The sequence below is a fragment of the Aspergillus aculeatinus genome, assembly GCF_003184765.1.
Source record: "Aspergillus aculeatinus CBS 121060 unplaced genomic scaffold BO66scaffold_1, whole genome shotgun sequence".
In the NCBI taxonomy this organism is placed as follows: Eukaryota; Fungi; Ascomycota; class Eurotiomycetes; order Eurotiales; family Aspergillaceae; genus Aspergillus; species Aspergillus aculeatinus.
The window spans coordinates 683,639-704,100 of record NW_020291470.1 but is presented as its reverse complement, the minus strand read 5'-3'; the positions used below and the strand labels follow the sequence as shown (position 1 = coordinate 704,100).

The following is a 20,462-nucleotide window of genomic DNA, read 5'->3' as shown; positions in this document are numbered from 1 at the left end:
AACAATCAAAGGAACAAGTGAAAGTTAAAAATTAGAGTATGTCTCGCAGCATCGCGCACATGTGCAAGAGGGCAATATATGCATGTGTGAAGAGAGCGATGATTAGAAAGAAGTAAGCCTTTAAAACATAGAAGGCAAAGTATGGAAAGTGAAAGAGAAGAGAAGGAAAGGCAAAGAAAAGAAGACGACGGCCGTAAATTTCACACCGCACCACTGCTCGGGCGAGTTCCAGGCAAGGAGAAGCCACTCTCACTAGGAATGATACCAACCTTTGGATCCGGGATTTGGATATCTAACGAAAGATAGGCCGTCCGTCGTAGACTCCAGATGTGCACTCCATCCTTCGCCCCAACCTCCCTATTCCAGTTCTCTAGCCACGATTCCACGCTGTTCAAGTGACTCTTGATCGCGGGAGCACCCACGTCCTCCCATAACCAGCCAGTAAGCAAGCCTAAGACGCTGTCGATGATATTGCGGAAGCTGAAGGGATCGAAGGCTTTGATGAGCTCGTCATTCACCGTAGCGATGACTCTGCGGAATTCTTGCTCCGGAAGCAGCGGATCGAGAATCTCGGGATATAGATTCGAGAAAGTCGGAGCGAGATCCCCCTTAACCATCCAATCCCGTCGAATCCGGATGATACGCGTTGTGAGGAATTCTTCGGAGTTGATCGAAACGTGCGGGTTGAAGTGAGGAAAACACGGGTGAGCAGGGCCCCAAGCCAGTTCTTCGGCCATCTCAGGCTCTCCACCGGCGGGCAACCCCGTATTTGAGGGCACGGAGGCGATATGAGATTGCGATCGCAGTGAAACTTGCGACCGGACATGACGGGGCCGATCGTCCGGGTGCGGTCCTGGGCCGTCGGGCATGAACTCCAAGCCTAGATGCGCCCGCTCCGGGGTGCGTGGTTTGGATGCATCCTGGGCGACATTCGACAACCCCAGATCGGACATTTCTTGCGAGCTCAAATATTCTTCGACTGCGCCACTGCGCCTCTGGCCTCGAGGCACTGCGATACTAGAGCGGCCACTCTCGGTTTCTCCCTGGCTGCGCTCGACCAACAGACTATTGGGGGACGGGTTGAGTCGACTCCGGCGTTGTTCGGGGATGGTCAGAAGAGGATAGGCGTCCCGATGCGCCTCGAGCGGCAGATCCTCCTCCGATGGCTGCGGGAACCGAGGGACAGTGACTGGGGTGATGCGCGGCACGTAATTGATGGGATTTGCGAGTCGCACCGATGGCGGCCGTAAGATCGACGGAGAGATCCAGGAACTGTTCCGGCGGCAAGAGAATTGGGCTTGGGAGGATGTTTCGGCGGCGTCAACGTCGGCTGATGTGGTGGGATGGTACGACTCGAACGAACAGCGGCGGACGCGGTGGGCTCGGGGGGGAGCACGATCTTTAACCTCGGACGATGGTAAGGGTGGGTCCAACGGCGGCCTAACGGGCGTCGTAGTTGTGGAGAGAGACGACAGTTGTGGCAACGGGATATGGTCAGGCTGTGGAGGAGAGGCCGTGGTGAAGGAAGAAGACGTGGTGGTGGTGGTAGTAGTAAAGTTGGAGTTGAGGTTGCTAGTGCTGATTGTGAGAAGCTGCGGAAGAAGAAATGATGTCGATAAAAGCGACCGTGTGGACGAGCGGTGATTGGCTGGCAAGGATCGAAAAGGGGCGCGGCAAGGGACAGAGCCTGATCTGAGCACGACGACATTCAATGCTGCTGCTGCTGCTGTTGCTGCTGCGGTGGTTGAATGATCGCTGGTAAGTATCCTCAGGTAGGTATGATTATATGTCTTTGGGTTTATCTCAAGCAGTGAAGGAAAATTTGAGAGTAAAAGAAGGTTGGGGAAGAACGAGTGTGATGGTAATGTGAGAACTGAGAAGGGAATGGCAGCCGATGTGAGTGGGATCAATCAAATCTCTAAGTATATACTTCAAACCTCCACCAGAAGCTTATATAGAGTACAGTAGGCGGGATGGCAGGAAAGGAGCAATGACGATCAATGATCCACAGAAAGCAAAGGAATTAACGACAAGAAGAATGAAACAGCACAGAAAGCCCCCCCTTCCCCAGGGGACTGCCATGATTCTTATTACAACGGACGACTTCCCCCAAGACCAGCCGCTATCCACTTGGGCCCGGCGCAGAAACAATAAACGAGTCAATAGCCAAGTAAGGCTCCATCCCATTCCATCACATCCAGTCGGCATGGGAAGCTTAAAATCACTTCCAGTTTGTTCAGGGCGCCATTTCCGGCGAAGAGAGCCATTGCATCATTTCCCCTTCTTTATGTGGTGGAGTTGGTGATTGCTGTAAGGTTTGCTGATTCATTCATTCATTCATTCATTCATTTAAGAAGATGGAGGATCATCCCCTGCCCATGACGACATCCGCCCGGCCTGGATCTTCAGTCACGTGTTGCTGCGGTTTGCCTGTTTGCATGGTTGCGTGCCTGGTCCTGTATAGTCAGTACTACTACGACCAAGTTGATTGCTACTCCGTACAATCAAATGTTCTGACATTGCTTGATGCAATAATCCCAAAAATAGTCTCTAAACTCGAGTAGTCATCTCATCGTCAACATCATTGCGCCCGTCAAGCTTCTCATCTCGGTCCGTCTTGGAGCTGGTCTCCAACGCTGGGTCCGCTCCTTACCCGTCATCTTCAACCACCAGCACCAGCACCGGCACCAGCACCACACTGCTACTATCCTTCTTCATCCTACCCGTGAAACTTCAAACATCTGCTCGCTAACAACCACCACCACCACCACAAACAGTGCCTTTAGACAGTGTCTAACCCACAACCATTCCAAGGGAATGAGGATAGCGACACTTCAATTCGCCCCACAATTAGGCGATGTCAAGGGTAATATCAAGAGAGCCGATGAATTACTGAAGAATGGGAAGGTGGTGCGAGGTGTCGGTACGGGGACGGTTGGCCTGGACGTTTTGAAGCCAGACATTCTGATTCTGCCCGAGCTGGCCTTGACGGGTGAGTGCGACTTTGTCCTCCCTTTGACTGTCACACCATGCATGGGCTGCGGGATGGTTGGGCTGGGTGGCTTGTGTTGCTGATCCACCTCCACCTCCACCTCCAAGCTCCCTCACCTCAAACTCTCTCCGAGACAGCTTGGTGAGCAAAGCTTGCTGACGTGAATAGGATACAACTTCCCCTCCCTGGAGGCCATCAAGCCGTATCTGGAACCGGCAGGAGAAGGTCCCTCGGCCGACTGGGCGCGGCAGACCGCCCGGCGCCTACAGTGCAAAGTCTGCGTGGGGTATCCTGAGATCTACACGGAGACGGCGACCCGGGAAGGAGAGGACTCAAGTAGTCAGCACGAGACTTATTACAATTCTCTCCTTGTGGTCGATGAGAATGGTCGGGACATTCTCAACTACCGTAAATCCTTTCTCTACTACACTGACGAAACCTGGGCATCAGAAGGTAGCGTGGAACTTGGCTTTGAGAATCTGATATTCCGGAAAGGGGATCAACACTCCCGCGAGTCACACATAGCCACCTCCTTCGGGATCTGTATGGACATCAACCCGTACAAGTTTGAGGCCCCGTTCACGGCATGGGAGTTTGCCAATCGAGTCATGGACTCGAAGTCTCAGCTGGTCATTTTGTCCATGGCTTGGCTATCTTCCTTGGGTCGGGAGGAGCTGGACCTCCTCGCGGATGAGCCTGATCTAGATACGTTCAATTACTGGATCCAGCGGTTCTTGCCACTCATCACGAAAAGAATGAATCATGAAGTTAATTTGAACGAGGATGGCTCTGATCGAAGCCAGGATATCGTTATCGTCTTTGCCAATCGAGCGGGAGAGGAGCCAGGAGCAGCGGGGGCGAACCCGGTCCATTATGCCGGTACCAGTACCATCATCGCCATCTCACAAAGACCCAAGACTCTTCCCGTGTCGGGAGCTACTTGTTCAGTTAATCTGAGCAGTTCCAAAGCACAGACGGACGCGGAGGATGACGGAGAAAGCCAATTTGACGTCAAAATCCTTTGTTGGGACATGATGGGCGCAACAACGGAAGGGATATGTTTTGCTGATACTGCGGCAGACCCAAGCATGGTTTTTGCGTTAGCAAAGCGATCGTCGAGCTAAGGGTGCGACTCAGCGGAGGTCGGCTTTCTCTAATGTTGGTTGGCTGGGTTGCAGCAGGGCGCTGTTAAGTTACGACCCATGCCGGGCGTTGCAGGCTAGTATCTAGTTACTTACCGTCTGCATCCCGTGGTTGGAGTGATATCATCGTAAAAGCCGACTGTCATTGTCAGTTGTACTCTTTGGTACTCTTTGGTTTTAAGTAGACTAGAAAGCATGGATCCGTTCCCTTCGACAAACCTTTCTCCTTCTGCGGCCCATTTCCTCCGACAGCACGCTGTGCTCATATAGGGTGAAACTTTTTTTTGGCCCCCGTTTTCTGTTTATTTCTTTTTTGCCCCTTCAAAACACTCGAGGAGCCCACCACACCTTTGAATTCCAGCCTTGCTATGGTCCCTGCTGCGCTATCATGTGAGACATCAAGTTGGGTGGTGGTGGGGGGGACCCATTATTCTGAGCAGCCATCCATGTGACAGGAGTCGTCAACAATCAACTTCAAGTGTCTTGCAGCAACACTACCAGAGTTTTCTTGCCCCCATATTCTCCCCATGCTCAAGAAGAACCATTTTGAAGGCTTGCATTGTGGCCAAGATTTCCCTCGAGAAGTGCATTCTTCCGTGCATAAGCAAAATACTTGCTGGGTGGTAAATTAGTTCTGGATCCCACACAAGCACCTTATCTCATGACCCAGCGATCCACCACTGTTGCCATCATATGGTTCACCACCCCGCTCCCTTCTTGACGACCGGGCATTCAGACCTGCTCTGCCTTCTTGGCCTCGTTTCTCCATGTAACCCTCGAATGTTTACTCCAGAGTCCTAAATCCGGTCAAGAGAGCAAACATGTGATGATTGAAGTCAGCGGACAGATGGGGAGGGATTGAGAACTCATCCAGGGCAAAGGACATTTCTTCTGCTGGAACGATAGTAAAGGGGTCGATATCCTTGTCGGTGGAAAGTTCAGGGACTCACTCTTCGAACTGCATGTTTACAAGCTCCTCCCAGCAGGTGGGTTGACTAGATGTATGTGGACGAGCTGGGGGTCATGGCCGACATACTGGCAGTAGCTACAGTTCATCCTACTGGGTGAGCGGAGAAGTAGATCATGACGGAGCCCATTCAATGAACAGCGTTGCTGCTGCGCAAGGACGAGGGATCGGCAGCTAAGCGAACGAGCATCAGGGAAGTTATGGAATGGACTTACATAGCTACCTTACCCATAACTACATGCTGACTACCTTAGTCTAATTAGCCTGGACTCTTTGACGACTACCAGTATCTAACTACATAGTGTTACTTTACTGACTTGCTGTCTAAGAAGGAACGGGCCGACCGGGATGAGCAGGCACCCTATTCTCCCATGGCGCAGCAATGAAGGTAGTCTATACGCCACTAGCTGAGGTTTGCAGATGGTAGGTTTGCTCCTTCGACGATTGAAGCCTTTTGGGCGATGGCAATTGACTCCGACCATCTTCCTCCGCTCTTCGGGCAGTGCAGGCACTGGGGCCCGGGCACTAACTACACAGTAGTTACACCTCCGGGCTGATAAACTTGTTAACCCTTTCGGGCAAGGAGGGTTGTCGAATTCCACGTGATTCCGGGTCAACCCCTCCTCCGGCTACCGGGAGAGCATAGGGCGGCTAGCCAATCACAAGGGTAAGCTGGATAGCTGAGAGAAGAGGGGGGCACGGGATGGCAGCACATGACATGTGGATGAGAGAGCGGTTGAATTAGGTTGAATTCGAAGGTGGGTGGGAAGAAAGAGGGGGGGGGGGAGGTGGAGGAGGAGAAAGTGCAGCAAAAATGTAGATAATCACAGAATCATGGTGGTATGATGGTGAATGAGTGCAGTGATCCAAGGGGGAGGACAGTCTCTTTTGCACAGTGTCAGGTGACTGATCTGCGCCCTAGGTCGCTGTCCGCACCCGGAGTTGGTGGTTCTCCTCAGTCCTACTCTCTGTCCCTCTCCTCGATTCTCGTCCTCGTCCCTCGCCACGTGAGCAGTCCCTCTCTACTCGACTCTCTTCTCTACTCGAACTCCCCATGTATCCCTTTTTTCCATTGTAATAACCACCACACCTTTTTGTTTGGGCTCTAATCCGGTCTGTTCGCTATTTCCAGCTCTGACGATTTGATCCCAACTTTTCTTTTGGGAATCAAATTCGTTTTCTCGACATCGCGAACGAATCGGTATCTCATCGTCTTGTTGTTGCCCGTGGCAGGTGACTTGCTGTCAGGTGATAGAGACACCATCCCAAGGTAAACCAGCTCTCCCCCTTTCCTTCTTGAACTCCAACTTCACCTCTGGGTACTTCAACGGACTCTCCTCTCCTGCTATCCACCTTCTCGTACCTCAGAAGTCTTCCTATCCCCACATCCCTTCGGCCTCATGTTGGCCAAGGCTGGGTTAGGCGACGGTCGGGGATAATGATGCTGTGTTTTTTGCGCGGTTCCTTCGGTCGCAGAACCACCCGGACGCGTCTCCGATGCTGCTGCTGCTGCTGCTGCTGCAACGGCAACTGACGAGCTGTGAACATGTCTTCACCTTTATTGTTTCTTCACCACTGTGTCTTCTTTCAAGAAGAATTTAATGTAGTTGTATTCTATGCTGCTGTTATGCAAGGTGCTTTCATCTTTCGGGCAGACCATGGCTGTTTGTTGCGCCGCTGTGCGCGTCACTCACGCGTGTACCAGGCAAGCATCAACATTAAAGCTTGTTGATCACTATTTGCTGAAACCCCAGAACATCTGCACCAATCTTCAGCTGACTCGATGCACCGTTGCCTGTTTGCATATGCTTGCACTCGCATGTCTTGCTTTCCTGCGCCGTTGATTCACATAAGGTGGCATGTCAACTAACGGGAGCTACAGTGTCGCACAACGACCGAGTCAATCTCGATTTGGCCCTGGGGACCTGGTAACGGCTAGATTCGAATACCATCGAGTTCCATCATCTCTAATAGGTACCGATTCTTGGAGGCTCCGTCGCTGCGCGATTGGCTAATAACCATCGTGAGTCGCAGGGTACAGAGATCGGCACGATGTCTGATCCATCCATGGGTACTGCTGATGGCAGTGTCGCCATCAAGCGCAAGCGTGACAGCACTGATGAAACTGGCCCCGATGCCCAGCGACTTAACCGCTCCTCGAATGGGAGCAACGGGAGCCTCCCCCCGGCGGACAATCAGCCCAACTTCACGCACAGTTCACTGGGATCTTACGATACCCACGGCCTCCCCTCCACAGAGTTGAATATCGACCAACAGATTCTTCAGCACGTCGGTCCGCAGAATGGTATCTCGGACGACAACGCCTTGACGGCTAAAGCTGCGCTCGCTGCCCACACTCCTCAGAACAAATACCCACCTCCTCCCGACAACACCTTCGACAACAACCTTGCGCACGGCTTGTCCTTCGGAGATGACATCAGCCAGGCTATTGGATCCACTCATGGCCACAACTCCACTGCTGCTGCGGTGTATGCTGCGCGTGAGGCACAGAGTATGAACCAGAAGCCTTCTGTTGGCTCTCCGGAGTGGCACCAGATTCGCAAGAACAACCACAAAGAAGGTAGGATTCTCCAGACGGCGGTGCATGATCAGCGATACTAACATGTTGTTTCAGTGGAGCGTCGTCGTCGTGAAGCCATCAATGAGGGCATCAACCAGATTGCTCGCCTTGTGCCCAATTGCGACAAGAACAAGGGTGCCATTTTGCAGCGTGCGATTGAGTACATCTGCCAGTTGCATGAGGAGAAAAAGGCAATGAGTGAGCGCTGGGAACAGAACAACATGACCACGAGTCATGCCATCAGCGAAATCAGCTCTCAGAACTCGAAACTGAAGATCGAGGTCAACCGCCGTGGGGACATTGCTCTGAAATGGTTGCAACGTTGCCGCGATGCAGGTCTTGAGTTCGATGACTATGAAGAAGCAAAGGAGCTGGAGCCTCTTGAGGTGGATCCCGGCCAAGTCTAGTTTCTTGTTGTTCGTTAAATTTCTATTCCTGTGTCTGCGCGGCGTTCTCCTTGGGCCATTCCATATGTGCTACGACTTGATCATTTCCGGGGGCTGAGTTGTGACTTGCTCGCTCCTTTTCATTTTCTTTGCGCTTGATGTTGCCGGTTGATATTACAACGTTTCTGCACAAATCTCACTCGATCCCCACCTGGTTTCTTTTTCTCGTTTTCGTTTTTCGCAAGGGTCTTTTCACTGGGTACAATTATTTCATGGTGTTGTTCTGATGGTAAGACAACATGAGTTGTTGCTAATCTATTTGCCATGGTCGGCTTTCTGATCCCCCTGCTCGTGCTCTTATTTCCTGTTGTATGCTAGTTTTTCGAACGGATGGGTTAGTCGGCGAATCGCATGGCCAGCAGTGGGGTTGCAGGCTTTGTATATGGTCTGTAGTCCGTTGCTCTTATCGAAATTCAGATGACTAACTATTTCTCTGGGTGTACCGCTCTGGGTGTAATTGAGGCCGAGGTGACCCCTGAGACGTCATTGGATGCACAAGCAAAACGTCTCGTGTATGAACCCGCGTCTCAGCCGCAACCTGCCGCGGGTCTAGTAGTTTCGTCTAACCCCAGCATTCCGCTGTCCGGAAATGTGGAGACCTCGGGTGATCTAGCATTTAGGTGGGGAATTGGTGAGTATGACACTATACACTGACTACAGCCATAGATCCGAGCTCTCAATGGCGATAAGGTATGCATGGCATACTGTACATCAAGATAAAGCAAAATAGTACGTACACATTGACCTGTCAAATCCCGATAGCACGAGTCTCAAATCTAAGACAGAACCAAGCCACCGAGCCTCCAAGATCCTGTGGGTGTATGCATCCCCATACCAGAAACTGAATATATCAAGCTCAACAATGACTCCAAAGAAGCATCGTCCGTCTTGCATACTGCACACCCACAAACCAATCAATATGGTCAGCGACTGAAGACTCCCCCACTCCTCACTCGTCACTCCCCATCCTCTCCATCCTCCCCCTCAACACCCCAATCAACCCCCGCCAACCCCCAAACCCCCAACACCCGATTCCACAACCCAACCGGCACCACCCGATCCCTCTCGCCCAGCACCGCGTTCCCCAAGCCCACAATATAGCACTTCCGATGCTCCCGATCCCAAATAACATGCTCCGGCCCGGGACGCGTATGCATCACCCCCTCCGCGGCCAGCGCCAGATACGTCTCGCGGAACGCGGAGCGGAGCGCCTCCCGCTCGGTGCCACCGGCATCCCTCCACATCTGAATATTCCGGCAGTCCGTCCCGACCGGCATGGCCAGGAGGAGGATTGTGGCGAAGCTGTCCTCGACGGATACCGCTGTCGCCATCGCGGCGGCTGTGAATCGAGGGTCGCGGGGGTTCGCGGCGAGGGAGGCGAAGGCGCTGCGGTGGGTGGTGATGAGGTAGGGCGCGTAGATCTTGGCGCTGGGGAGGTGGGTGAGGGCTTGTTTTTCTTTGTCGTGAGCCGAGGTTGGGGATGTTTGGGTTTGGTTCTGGGTAGCTGAGGCTGTGGAGGCAGTCTGGGCCAGAGGGGCCGGGTGCAGTCTCATCTTCAGGATGGCTTCGCGGCCCCGGATGGGTCCGGTGAGTTGCTTCACGCGCGCGACGAGCGAGGTCATGGTCGTGAAGACGGGGGGCTCGGTTGCTGGGATTGCGGAGGGCTGGGTGCGGATGGAGAGGACGGTTTGGATCTGCCAGGTTTCTTGCGCGGGCTGGGAGGGTTTGGCTTTGCGTTTTCCTTTCGAGGCGTGCTTTCCCGTGGGAGGTTCGGGTTGGCTGCTTTCTGCCTCCGGCTTGGTGTTCGCTTTTCCCCTTCTGGGGTCTTGTTTGCCTTTCTTGCGGTCTTGGGCTGTTCCCTTGGGGTCTGGGGGGATCGCGAATTCGAACCCCGAATAGAAGGCGGCGTTGTGCCATGGTTGGTAGTCCATCGTTCTTGTTGGTGGGGTCTCGATTGAGCCAGTGGTGGTTTGAGATCTAAGGGAGTATGGGAGAGGAAGGGGGTTCAGTGGGGGAATGGTGATGAGTTCGAGACTGTGTTATTGTGTATGGGATGTGGGAGGGGAGGATATCGATCGTGCGAGGTGGTGTGAAACTGGTGTGAGTGTTTGCAGATTACAGAATGAGATTTGTGGACGGCACAGAGAGGGAAAAGATGGGTTCATGCTGGATTTTCTGTGATAGAGACTAAGAAAGCGTTCTAGCTGTGCTGAAAGGGTCTATTAGCTGGCAGAGGGATTAAGTATTCAGGGTTTATACTCTAGTGATACGTTTAGATATAGGGAATTCTTAGTATAAGTGACATTGCCGCATGGCAGGCTCCACAGTGGGCCAGATCTGATGATAGAGATCGCTGCATGGTGGAGATGTACCCCGATATAGGCCAAGGCAGTTGCTAGGCAGGCTAGCACGAGCATGATGCTATTCACTCTTTCTGCCTACGGCGGTGAGAGATCTTTGATACTAGTATTGGAAGACAAAAGATCTCTGGGGACTGTTTCCTTCACAAGCCTTTGCAGAGCCTTGTTTTCTTTGCTACGCCCAGGTGCATCAACACTAATTGTGTGGATCCTTTCTTGTCTGATAAGTGGTCACCAGCATCATCCTTTACCGGTCACCCTCTTCATTGTTGTGATGTTCTGCCATCTCCTGTGCTTGTTCTTCGCGTTGGTACTTGTCAAATCTACCTGACTCCTTCTGTCTCTGATAATGTACGCGGCTGCCTTTGCCTGCTGCTTTATCTCGATCAGCATTCTTATATTTAGGCCCCATCCCGACGCACAAACTTATCATCCATGAAACGAAGTGTGGGAGCGTCCTCGCGATATGAAACATTGAATGCAGAAGCTGCTGTCATCTCGCAACAAATCCTGTCAGTAAGATGAACTCACAGTTTGCAGCAGCTGTTCCTGCGGTCCGGGCAACGGCCGTTTTAGGATCGAGAGAGAAGCCGCCAGCTTGCGCAGCACGAATACCATCAGCTATGAACCCGTCCACCCTCGATCCAGCATCTTCCCGCAATTCAAGATGGTGATGAGTAGACCATCGCTTCCAAACTCAAAACAAATCAATGCGGATCAGACCCGTTTCGATCTTCATCAGGACCTGGGGGATAAGGCATCTTGTTGGTGCAGACGAAATTGGCAACTGCAGAGATTCCTCAAGGTGATGATGAATAGAATAAGGACGCGGGCGTGTTCCCCGTTTCTACAGGACGCTGGATGAGTGTGTGTTTGCTTTGTTGTTCAGCGCCTAAGGATTAGGACCAGTATTTACAAAAAGTCTGACACATCGATCTGGCATTGCAGGCAGCGGTATGATATTTCACAGTTGTTCCTGTTCATCAACAGAAGGTTATGGTCGATGGCAATACCTCTCGCTACAATCCCAGTACAATCTGGAACATCCAAAGGTCGCTGCTTTCGCCTCGTTCGGTGATTCGGATTGTCAGGAGCCGCCGACATTCTCCGTGGTTTCCACATTGCGGACGACGCCGAGGGCCGTATAGTCGTCGTCGTCGTCGTCATCATCATCTTCACCTTCATCATCAGCATGAGCCAAGGAGGAAGATTTCTTTCGCTTCCGATTGAGTGAATATGAATAATGAGTTTGGGGAAATGCATCAACGGAGTATGAAGGTGTCAATCGCGACGAAGAGATTTTGTGGCAGAATCAGATCCAGGTCTGGTATTACCGCCTCCGCCTGCTTCTCGCCCACGGCTTCCCCCCCAACTGACTCGATCTAGCTGGCGTCTCTCATAAAGAAACCTAATACCTTCTGAATCAAGCGGCATGGATACCACCCAGAGACTGTCCCACCGGGCGAGCTGCGTCTTTTTGCCATAGCCGCTTTGCCATAGCCGCATGGAACGGCCATTCGGACCTCGTGCACTCTCTTCGACCGGACCATTGCGGCGTCGGATGCCATAGTTTCTAGAAGACTCCCATTTTTCGGACGGCGCATGCGCCAAATCGAAGGATCCCTCGCACCGCAGTAAGCATAATACTTCAGCTTATTCACGAAGCCGCAACCACAGATCGGTCCTACCGGTATACTTTCATGTATAAGTCTCATGCGCTAGCAAAGGGAAGGGGCTTAGTGGTCCAATCGCCCCACTGTCAGCGATGCATGCTGACGGTCTCATTCTCTCTGTCTTGCTTCGATTCTCCAATTCATCGCCGCTTGCAATTTCCTTTCCAATGTCAAAGCATTTCTCATAATGCCTTGCATTTCCTCACGACCATTGACTCTCCCCAATTTCATCTCTCGTCTCCGGGATCAAGCCATTGAAACGGCCGAAAAAGAGGCGTTGCAGGCCTGGGGCACGACTGCCGTCGACGCCTGCCTCAGCACGTCTAGCATACCACAGTTGGCATGGGAGGCTGCTCGTCTCTCGGAAGTGCTGGTCCCCAATGGGTGGATCAAGCTGCTGCGAAATTTCGTCAACGCGGTCATTGTCGGCAGTATAGATGGAACTTCGCTTTCCCCGGTCCTCCTACGATCGCTGGCGTTCATAATTCGACAGCGAGAGGGCCAGTGGTCGTCGGAGAGCACGGAGATTCTGGGAGCCCTGTTCTCAAGCCTGAAAGTGCGATTGGAGCAAGCAGATAGACTGGGTGGATCGGTGGATCGAAAATATGAACTGGTCTGCGTGCTAGGGGTGGTGATCGACGCCATGGTCGACATCGGCGTGTCGGATATCAGCCACGAACAATTATACAAGCCGTTGATTGCCCTGCTCGATGGCTTCAGTCACGATCGTGACCTTCATGTGGCCCAGGCTGCCGCCTACACCGGACAAGCCTTGCGGGGGATCCAGGATGATGATACCGTCGGCAAAGCATCCTTGCGGGGGCTGCTACGGGCCATCGACCTCGCAATGACCGTTTCCGGCGCGGTCTCCTCTGTGGATCCGAGCAAAATCTGGGAGGCAGTCAAGTCTGGCATAGATGGAGCTTCGCGACTCCGAGACTTCACCTGGGACATGTTCAAGAAGCGGACGGGGAAGTCTTGGTATACCGCCCTACGAGCGACCAGTATCCTCATACGCACCCGGTCCTGGGATGAGCTGAGCGATTTCATCCAACAGGCAGAATGTAGAGCCAACAAGGACTTTCTTTGCGGCCTGTATGCCCAACTGGATCTCATCAGCCAGCTTGTCCCTCCGGATCAGATACAACACATCTATAAGAGCATTCCCGAAAGCAAGTATGACCGTGTTCAAGCCTGGAAAATGCACACTGTTTGTGCGATCAAGGATCAAACCACCCCCCCTGAGCAAAAACTAGCCAGTACACTTAAGAGAACGAAAACATACGATTGGTCACTCAAATCCTGCGGATGGGAGGACGTCAGACAAGACCTTTCTGATGACAGCAGCGCCCTCCTCGATGATTCCTACCGGCGTTGCATGCCGGCTCGAGAATATTACACCAAGAATGCTTTGTTGGAGTTTTACTCTCAGGACGATGATAAAAGACTGCAGATTCAGCGTCTATCTGGAGCTAGACTCCCTGTGGATCACTGTTACATCAATCTCAATGTCGTGGACTCCGATCAAGGCGATGAGGTGCCGCTGGAAAGCCTGTTTGACTGTAGGGAACAAGGGGGCAGGAAGATCCGGCCGAAAAAGATTTTCATTGAAGGACAGGCAGGTGTTGGCAAAACAACGCTTTGCAAGAAAGTCGTTCACGATTTCCTGTATCGAAATCTGTGGTCCGATCGCTTCGACTGGATTTTGTGGCTGCCACTGCGACATCTCAAGGGTAAACGTGCCGATTCTTATTCCATTAAAGACCTATTCCACCACGAGTACTTCTCCCAGCACCAGGATTCGGAGCTTGTGGCAGACACTTTGGATTCAATCGTAGCCCGGAATAGCGCTCGGGTGCTCTGGCTGTTGGATGGCCTAGATGAAGTCGCCCAAGACTGGGATGCCGATTCACCTATGGGCCGCTTTTTGCAAACTCTGCTCAAGCAGCCTCAAACCATTATCAGTTCACGTCCATACTCAACTAAACAGCTAAACATGGCAAAGCAGGACTTGAAGCTGCAAACGGTGGGCTTTCACGCTGAGCAAATTGAAAAGTACATACGAGCCAAAGAAATCCACCCAGACCCTGGAACAGCGGACAAGATCTGGGAGTTCATTGACGAGCATTCGCGAATTAGGGAAATTGCACAGATCCCGATTCAACTCGATGCTCTCTGCTACACTTGGAAAGAGTCTTTGGGTAATATCAATACAGCCAGGACTATGACTACCATCTACCAGGCGATCTGCGTGGAGCTACTACGGAAGGACCTGTGGCGTAGGGAGAAAAGAATTGACGGCAGAACCCTGACAGAACAACAGACGGAAGAGCTGTCGGAGTTTGAGGTGCAGCTACACATGCAGGAGGAAATCAACCTCCTCGAGGCGCTGGCCTTCCATGGCCTACTCACCAACATCATTGATTTCGATGCTCCAGTACGAATTCAGATCTATCAACATCTCCTGAACGGGAATGTACTTGTTCCGAGGCTACACGAGAGCGCAATCAAAGAGATAAGCTTTCTTCGTTCTTCAGATGCCACCGACAATGCCCAGCAAAGCTTTCACTTTCTACACTTGACAGTTCAAGAGTTCTTCGCTGCCCGATTTTTCGCGAAACACTGGACCAGCCAAGCCACAATACACAGCTTGACACTGAATGGCCGCACAGACACTGATATTCCACCCCAAGTCTTCATGGCAAGAGAGAAATACAACGTTCGCTATGAGGTGTTCTGGAGGTTTGTGGCCGGATTCCTGGGTGTCGGATACAACCACCAAAAGCAAAGCGAGGAGCATACGGCCGCATTCCTTGAGGTCATGGAAAACAAACCCCGAGATATGTTGGGCCCCATGCATAGCAAGCTCATGATGCGCTTGTGGAGTGAAGTACCTGCATCGAACAATATTGCTAGGCTGAGATCTCTGCGTCAGAGTCACTACCAACGGCTCGCCCGGTGGAGCTCTTTCGAGGTCACAGCTTATGATAAAGGGGAGCTTGCAGGGGAGGCAGAATATCCGGATACAGTTCTATATTCTCTCTTGGAAAACCGAAGCTCTGATGTCAAACGACATGTTCTGAATGTCATTGCTCAGCGCAGAGTCTCGACAAGTGTCACTGACTTGATAGCCTCCTGGGTAGACCAAGTCTCCGACGATGAACTGAATCCGGTCTTTGTTCGAACCCTGCTCAGGAATTGCCGATCACTGTCCCCCAAGGCTTATGATATTCTTCTTGTGCACCTGCATGATGAATCAAAAGTGGAGGAGTCCGACTTTAAAGGCGTCCAGGTACCGGCCTTACCACAGGATCTTCTGAGAGCAATTTTAGATTGTCTGCATTATGGGCCAGCTGGTTTGAAGGCGGCAGCACTGGAAATTCTGTCTGAACAGCCACCTTCAGCTCTGCAAGCCTATGTCGATACCATTGCCCATGGACTTTCAGACCCGGAGTCAGAGGAGGTGACATCCAAATCTCTCAAGATACTGGAACGTTTGGATCTGTCGCTTGAGATCTTACAGTCCATGACCTATCTTGTTTACGAACAAATCGGTTCTTACCCGTCGCCATTCGACATTGTAAAGAAATCATTATGCCGCCATTCGCTGGTGTCTCCAAGTATTCTGGGCTATGTCTGTTCTTTACTGGACCACAGAAGCTTCATCGTGCGAAAATTGGCTGTCCGGGTTCTGGCCCAGCATCCTCTCTTGCCACCCAGTACGGCGGACTGGCTTGGCCAAGAAGTGCACTTCGGTGATTGTCTGGTAAAGGATCTACGAACTACGGTCTGGCAGCAGCTCTTACCATCTCAAAACATTCGAGAGGACATTGTACGAAGGTTGAAGCATATCGATCCCGCAGTGCGAGGAGTAGCTGCCTTGATCCTCGGCGGTCGATCAGATTTATCTAAGCCAACATTTGAAGCGGTGGCCGAGTTGCTGAACGACACAAAGTGGTCTGTTCGAGAAGCAGCCGCCAAAGCTCTACGTGGTCAATCGGAACTTCCACACCATGTGCTAGATCGGGTGGCGGGCTTGCTAGGGGATCATCATCCACTAGTTAGATATCAGGCAATCAAAACCTTGACAAAGTACCCAGATGATGAGCTAAAGTATCTCGATGATGTGGTACTCAGTCTGGAAGACCCAGATTTCTCTGTGGCTTACAAAGCATCCGAGGCCATCAGGAAGCACCCAAAAGTCCCGCGCGAATTGCTTTATCATCTTTTCGCTCAGATGATCGATCCGCAAGATCACCATACGTCAAGGTTCGATCCAATATTCCGGAGCGCTCTCAGGCGAGGTCTGCCTCCAGATTTGGGAAATAGACTCCTAGATCTGGCGGAATCGGCGGATATAGAAGGAGAAGGGGAAGGGGAAGAAGAAGAAGAAGAAGAGGAGGAGGAAAGAGACGTTGAGCACATCTTGGATCTTCTCGGAGCACAAACATTCCTGCCTCCTGGAAAGCTCCTCCAACTCAGTGAAAGATTTGTGACGAGTGATGACCGGATCGCTAGTGCGGTGGTCAAGATTCTCGTGGCTCAAGCCCACTTGCCGCCGCCTCTTATCCTTGCGCTCACGCGATTCCTCGATCGTGCTGACAAAACGCTGGTCCTCAATGCCACATTATGGCTGCTGGGACAGTCCGAGCTGCCCCTCGAGGCTCTCGCCCTCATGGCAGGAATGCTTCCCACCGTCCCACTACCGGGATTCGCGGCGGACATTCTGTCAAGACAGCCTTCCTTGCCGAGCGAGATCATGAACCTCGCACTCTCCGCGTTTCGCCTGGCAACAGACGAACGCTACGCCGAGATCCACGAGGTGCTCGAGCGCAATGACGCATTCTACCGCATGCTTCCCCAGCTACCCGTGCACGACCTCCAGCGGCTGTGTCGGATCTGGCTGCGGCGGAGCTTCGGCGAACGAGTGAATTTCTACTTTCGTGACGGATCCCTCGTGGTTGACACCCCAGATTTTCAGGGCGCGATCCCGATGCCGCTGTATCAGCGGATCAAGCTGTGGCTGATCTTCCGGCTCACCGTGCTGGCATGTACGCGGGCATCGGATGTCGAGCGGGTTCGGGGCTGGATCCGCGGGTCAGTTGCATGGATGGGGGGCCACCGAGCACTGGTTTTGGCTTTTGTGGCGGCTGTCCTGGCTGTCATTCTCAGGTGGGCATTATGGTAGACCTGATTGTATGATTTTCGGGTCTCTAGTTCGTTCTCGAGCGCCTGCCGACAACTACATGACATGCACGTCGCGCTCCCGAGCGCGTGGAGATGCTCCAATCTGGTATGAATGATGTGTCCGGTAGTTGGTTAGCTCGCAGCAGCACGGTACGATACATGACAACGTGTGTGAAGGCCAAAGCCGACACTTTCTTTCATCTTGGATATGTCTGCAGAGCGTGAAGCTTCTCCAAATTCCGCCCAATGTTCTAATCTCGGGTGCATTTTGACCTTACATCCTCAACCTGACATCAATACTACACCGAATCTGCAGTGATGTGCACAGACGGTCTGTTTACTAACCAAATCCTAGTACATTACTAGGGACCTGATGGAGAAACATGCTGTGAACCAGGATTGACACTACGGGATTCTTCTCTTCTAGACTTTTTTTCACACACATCAGATAGTTCAAAGAGTAAAGAGCGGCGTCAAGTTTTGACCGAGACCGAGAGTAGAAAGGGGAAAGTCCATGGGAGCGTTGAGTAGATTTCCGCAGGTGGATTAGTCAATGACGAATGAAACCCCTGGTCCTAGATTGACTCTCCTGCCATGGTACAGGCACCCCCCCCCCCAATGCTGACCACACACGTGCTGCTGCTGCAGCTGCAGTGCTATAGCTCGCAGGGTCCACTCCCATTGAAAAGCACTGCGAGCTGTAACTAGCGTCCCCCCGAGAAGAACTGCGGCTACGGTATGCGGATGATAATACTGTTGCCGCGTGTTGTCCAATCAGTCACCTATCTACACGAGCCGGGCCTGGCAGGGAAGGCAGGCAACCTGAGCATACTCCTTCTTCTCTTTCATAATCTTCATTTCCATGGGCCCTCCCATAGACAATCGATTGGTCGAGAACTAGCTTTGTCGGGAATTGTTCTCCGAGCTCATTCAATCCATGAACGACTGAAAATTGGACACATGCATTGGTACCTGCAGAAAGCCCCATAAACTACGGAGTATCGGGGTTTAATCTACTATTTCCGGGTCTTACTGCGCCTGGGTGTATAGTGCCGGTGGGGATGACTCGGCCGGATGAAGGGTGGCTGGCTGGCTGCTGGGTCTCGGGCAAAAGGGGTTCTTTCTGCATGGAGCCTGCAAAAGAACTAGGGGGACAGGTATCGCAGCGGGATGAGCCTAGTAAGCATAGTACTCGAACTTGGTTGGATGTCAAGGTGAAGAGAAAGTTCTTTTTGAAATGGTCTGGTCAATATATACAAGAGAAAGATATAGCTTAGAATTGATATACCGCGCTGTCTACCATTGCTCATGCGAGAGGGCGGACAAGCGCTATAGGCAACCCCGCTAAGGAAGTCAGCTTGAAGAAGTAAAATAAAAAAACGAGTCAAAAGGTATGGCGTGACGTCGATTCCCTGTGTCTTAAGGCAGGCAGTCATCACATCACATCACCCGCCGCTTCCTTAGGGCTAAGAAAAGTTGGACGAGGCCGTGACGGACGATCCCGACGACACGCTGACGTTGTTGACGGTGATGGTGGCGCCGGACTGGCCGGTGACGCGCACATCGACGGTGTCGGTGCCGAACCCGCTGGCGTTCTCGAAGTAGTTGTAGGTGGAGCGGGTGGTGGACTGCCAGGTGCTGCCGCCGTCGGTGCTGACCTCGAGGCTGGTGACGGGCTCGTTGCTGTTCTCGACCTGCATGGCGAACCAGTAGGCGGAGGTGCCGCTCTTGTTGTTCAGCTTAATCGGGGTGGTGATGCCGCAGTCGACGTACTCCCAGTCGATGGAGATGACGCCCTTGGAGATGTCGGCGAGCTCGGCGAAGGCCGTTTGGAAGAGGTCCAGGTGGTTGGAGTCGCATTCGGGGCATTCATCCACGATCTTTTGGGAGGGGGTGTTAGTTTGGTTTGGTTTTGTTCGGGGTTAGGGGTAAGGTCTGCTTACCATGGCCTTGATCTTGTTGCCGCTGGGGCCCGTGACCTGGACACAGGAGCCGCACTGGGCCGCGTCGTCCCAGCGGGGGGAGCCCAGTGCTGTACCGTACAGGCCGGAGGGGATAGTGTAGCCGCTGAACGAACAGGCGCCGCCGTCGACGTTGCCGCCGTAGAAGGTGGCTTCGCCGGAGAACTCGGAGCTCAGGCTGCTGCTGGTGCTGCTGGAGCTGCTGGAGGAAGAGGAAGAGGACGAGGCAGAAGAGGTGGCAGCACTGGCGGCAGTGGTGCTAGTGGAAGAGGAAGTGGCCTTCTTCTCCTCGACGGAGGCAACGGAGACCTGGGCAGCTGCAGTAGTGGCAACGCTGGCGGCGGTGGTGCTAGTGCTAGTGGTGGATGGCTTCTGCTCCTCAACGGAGGCAACAGAAACCTGGGCAGGGGCAGCAGTAGTGGCAGCTTGGGTGTTGACCGTCACAGCCTCAACGGTGGAAGTGGGCTGAGCAGCGGCAGTAGTGGCAGCCTGAGTGTTGATGACCACGGTCTGAACAGATGAAGTGGTCTGACCCGCACCAAGGGTGATAGTCGTGGTGAGGAACACGGTAGTAGCCTCAACATCGGTGAAGGTAGAGGTCTCGACCGCGGCAGTGGGAGTGACTGTCGCATAGTGCGTGCTGACAGCAACATCATCGTCGCCACAATCCCACTCGTCGTCGTCGGGGGTCGCAATAGGCCGGGCAGTCACAGAGGAAAGGGCACCCAGGGCAGCAAAGCCCAGCGAGGCAAGACGTTCGTACTTCATGGTTGATGTGCGGGGAAATGTGTTCGAAACAGGCAAATAATGAATGGAAGGTTGGTCTCTTGTTGGACTGCCGATATGGCAAAAGAACGTGGAATCAACACGGATGAAGTTGGCTTAGGAAAGAATGGACGCCTGGATATCAAATCCCAGGACTATAGAACTGCTGTTCCGGACAGAGTGGTAGTGGTCAACGAGAGATGGAGAGAAGGAGGATAGAAAGAACGAAAAGAGCTCACAGCGCGGGATCAAGGGAATAAAAGGAACCCCCAAAGCACAAGATGTTTGCCCCGTGATCCGGACATTATGATGGGTCAATTTCGACCTCATGATTTTGCCCCATTGTCAGCAATATCAGGGAAATGAAACTACCAGGGGCAGCAGTCAA

At 52.6% G+C, this 20,462-nt stretch overlaps 6 protein-coding genes across 6 annotated transcripts; 3 read left to right on the top strand and 3 right to left on the bottom strand.

Annotated features, from left to right (window-relative positions):
• Positions 1-200: 200 nt before the first annotated feature.
• Positions 201-953, bottom strand: BO66DRAFT_407176 (ERF4 family protein; the record flags this gene model as incomplete). The annotated part of the gene is made up of 1 exon (XM_025649043.1): positions 201-953. The coding sequence occupies one exon, from the start codon at positions 951-953 to the stop codon at positions 201-203; it is 753 nt and encodes a 250-aa protein (XP_025509170.1).
• Positions 954-2,080: 1,127 nt separating this feature from the next.
• On the top strand, positions 2,081-4,116 carry BO66DRAFT_396975 (putative protein N-terminal asparagine amidohydrolase; the record flags this gene model as incomplete). The annotated part of the gene is made up of 3 exons (XM_025648573.1): positions 2,081-2,170; positions 2,548-2,992; positions 3,161-4,116. The coding sequence occupies 3 exons, from the start codon at positions 2,081-2,083 to the stop codon at positions 4,114-4,116; spliced, it is 1,491 nt and encodes a 496-aa protein (XP_025509169.1).
• Positions 4,117-7,049: 2,933 nt separating this feature from the next.
• Positions 7,050-8,257, top strand: BO66DRAFT_6714 (putative HLH DNA binding protein (Penr2)). Its single transcript, XM_025653484.1, has 2 exons — positions 7,050-7,682; positions 7,737-8,257. Exons 1-2 carry the CDS (start codon positions 7,154-7,156, stop codon positions 8,087-8,089), a joined length of 882 nt encoding a protein of 293 aa, XP_025509168.1. The 5' UTR covers positions 7,050-7,153; the 3' UTR covers positions 8,090-8,257.
• Positions 8,258-8,799: 542 nt separating this feature from the next.
• Positions 8,800-10,121, bottom strand: BO66DRAFT_387286 (uncharacterized protein). Its single transcript, XM_025646262.1, has 2 exons — positions 8,914-10,121; positions 8,800-8,857 (listed from the first exon to the last, which is right to left on the bottom strand). The coding sequence occupies exon 1, from the start codon at positions 10,057-10,059 to the stop codon at positions 9,085-9,087; it is 975 nt and encodes a 324-aa protein (XP_025509167.1). The 5' UTR covers positions 10,060-10,121; the 3' UTR covers positions 8,800-8,857; positions 8,914-9,084.
• Positions 10,122-12,348: 2,227 nt separating this feature from the next.
• BO66DRAFT_433422 (uncharacterized protein) lies at positions 12,349-17,349 on the top strand (the record flags this gene model as incomplete). The annotated part of the gene is made up of 1 exon (XM_025650692.1): positions 12,349-17,349. The coding sequence occupies one exon, from the start codon at positions 12,349-12,351 to the stop codon at positions 17,347-17,349; it is 5,001 nt and encodes a 1,666-aa protein (XP_025509166.1).
• A 1,296-nt stretch (positions 17,350-18,645) lies between these two features.
• On the bottom strand, positions 18,646-20,227 carry BO66DRAFT_6693 (putative extracellular cellulase CelA/allergen Asp F7-like). Its single transcript, XM_025653482.1, has 2 exons — positions 19,292-20,227; positions 18,646-19,228 (listed from the first exon to the last, which is right to left on the bottom strand). The coding sequence occupies exons 1-2, from the start codon at positions 20,075-20,077 to the stop codon at positions 18,815-18,817; spliced, it is 1,200 nt and encodes a 399-aa protein (XP_025509165.1). The 5' UTR covers positions 20,078-20,227; the 3' UTR covers positions 18,646-18,814.
• Positions 20,228-20,462: the final 235 nt, after the last annotated feature.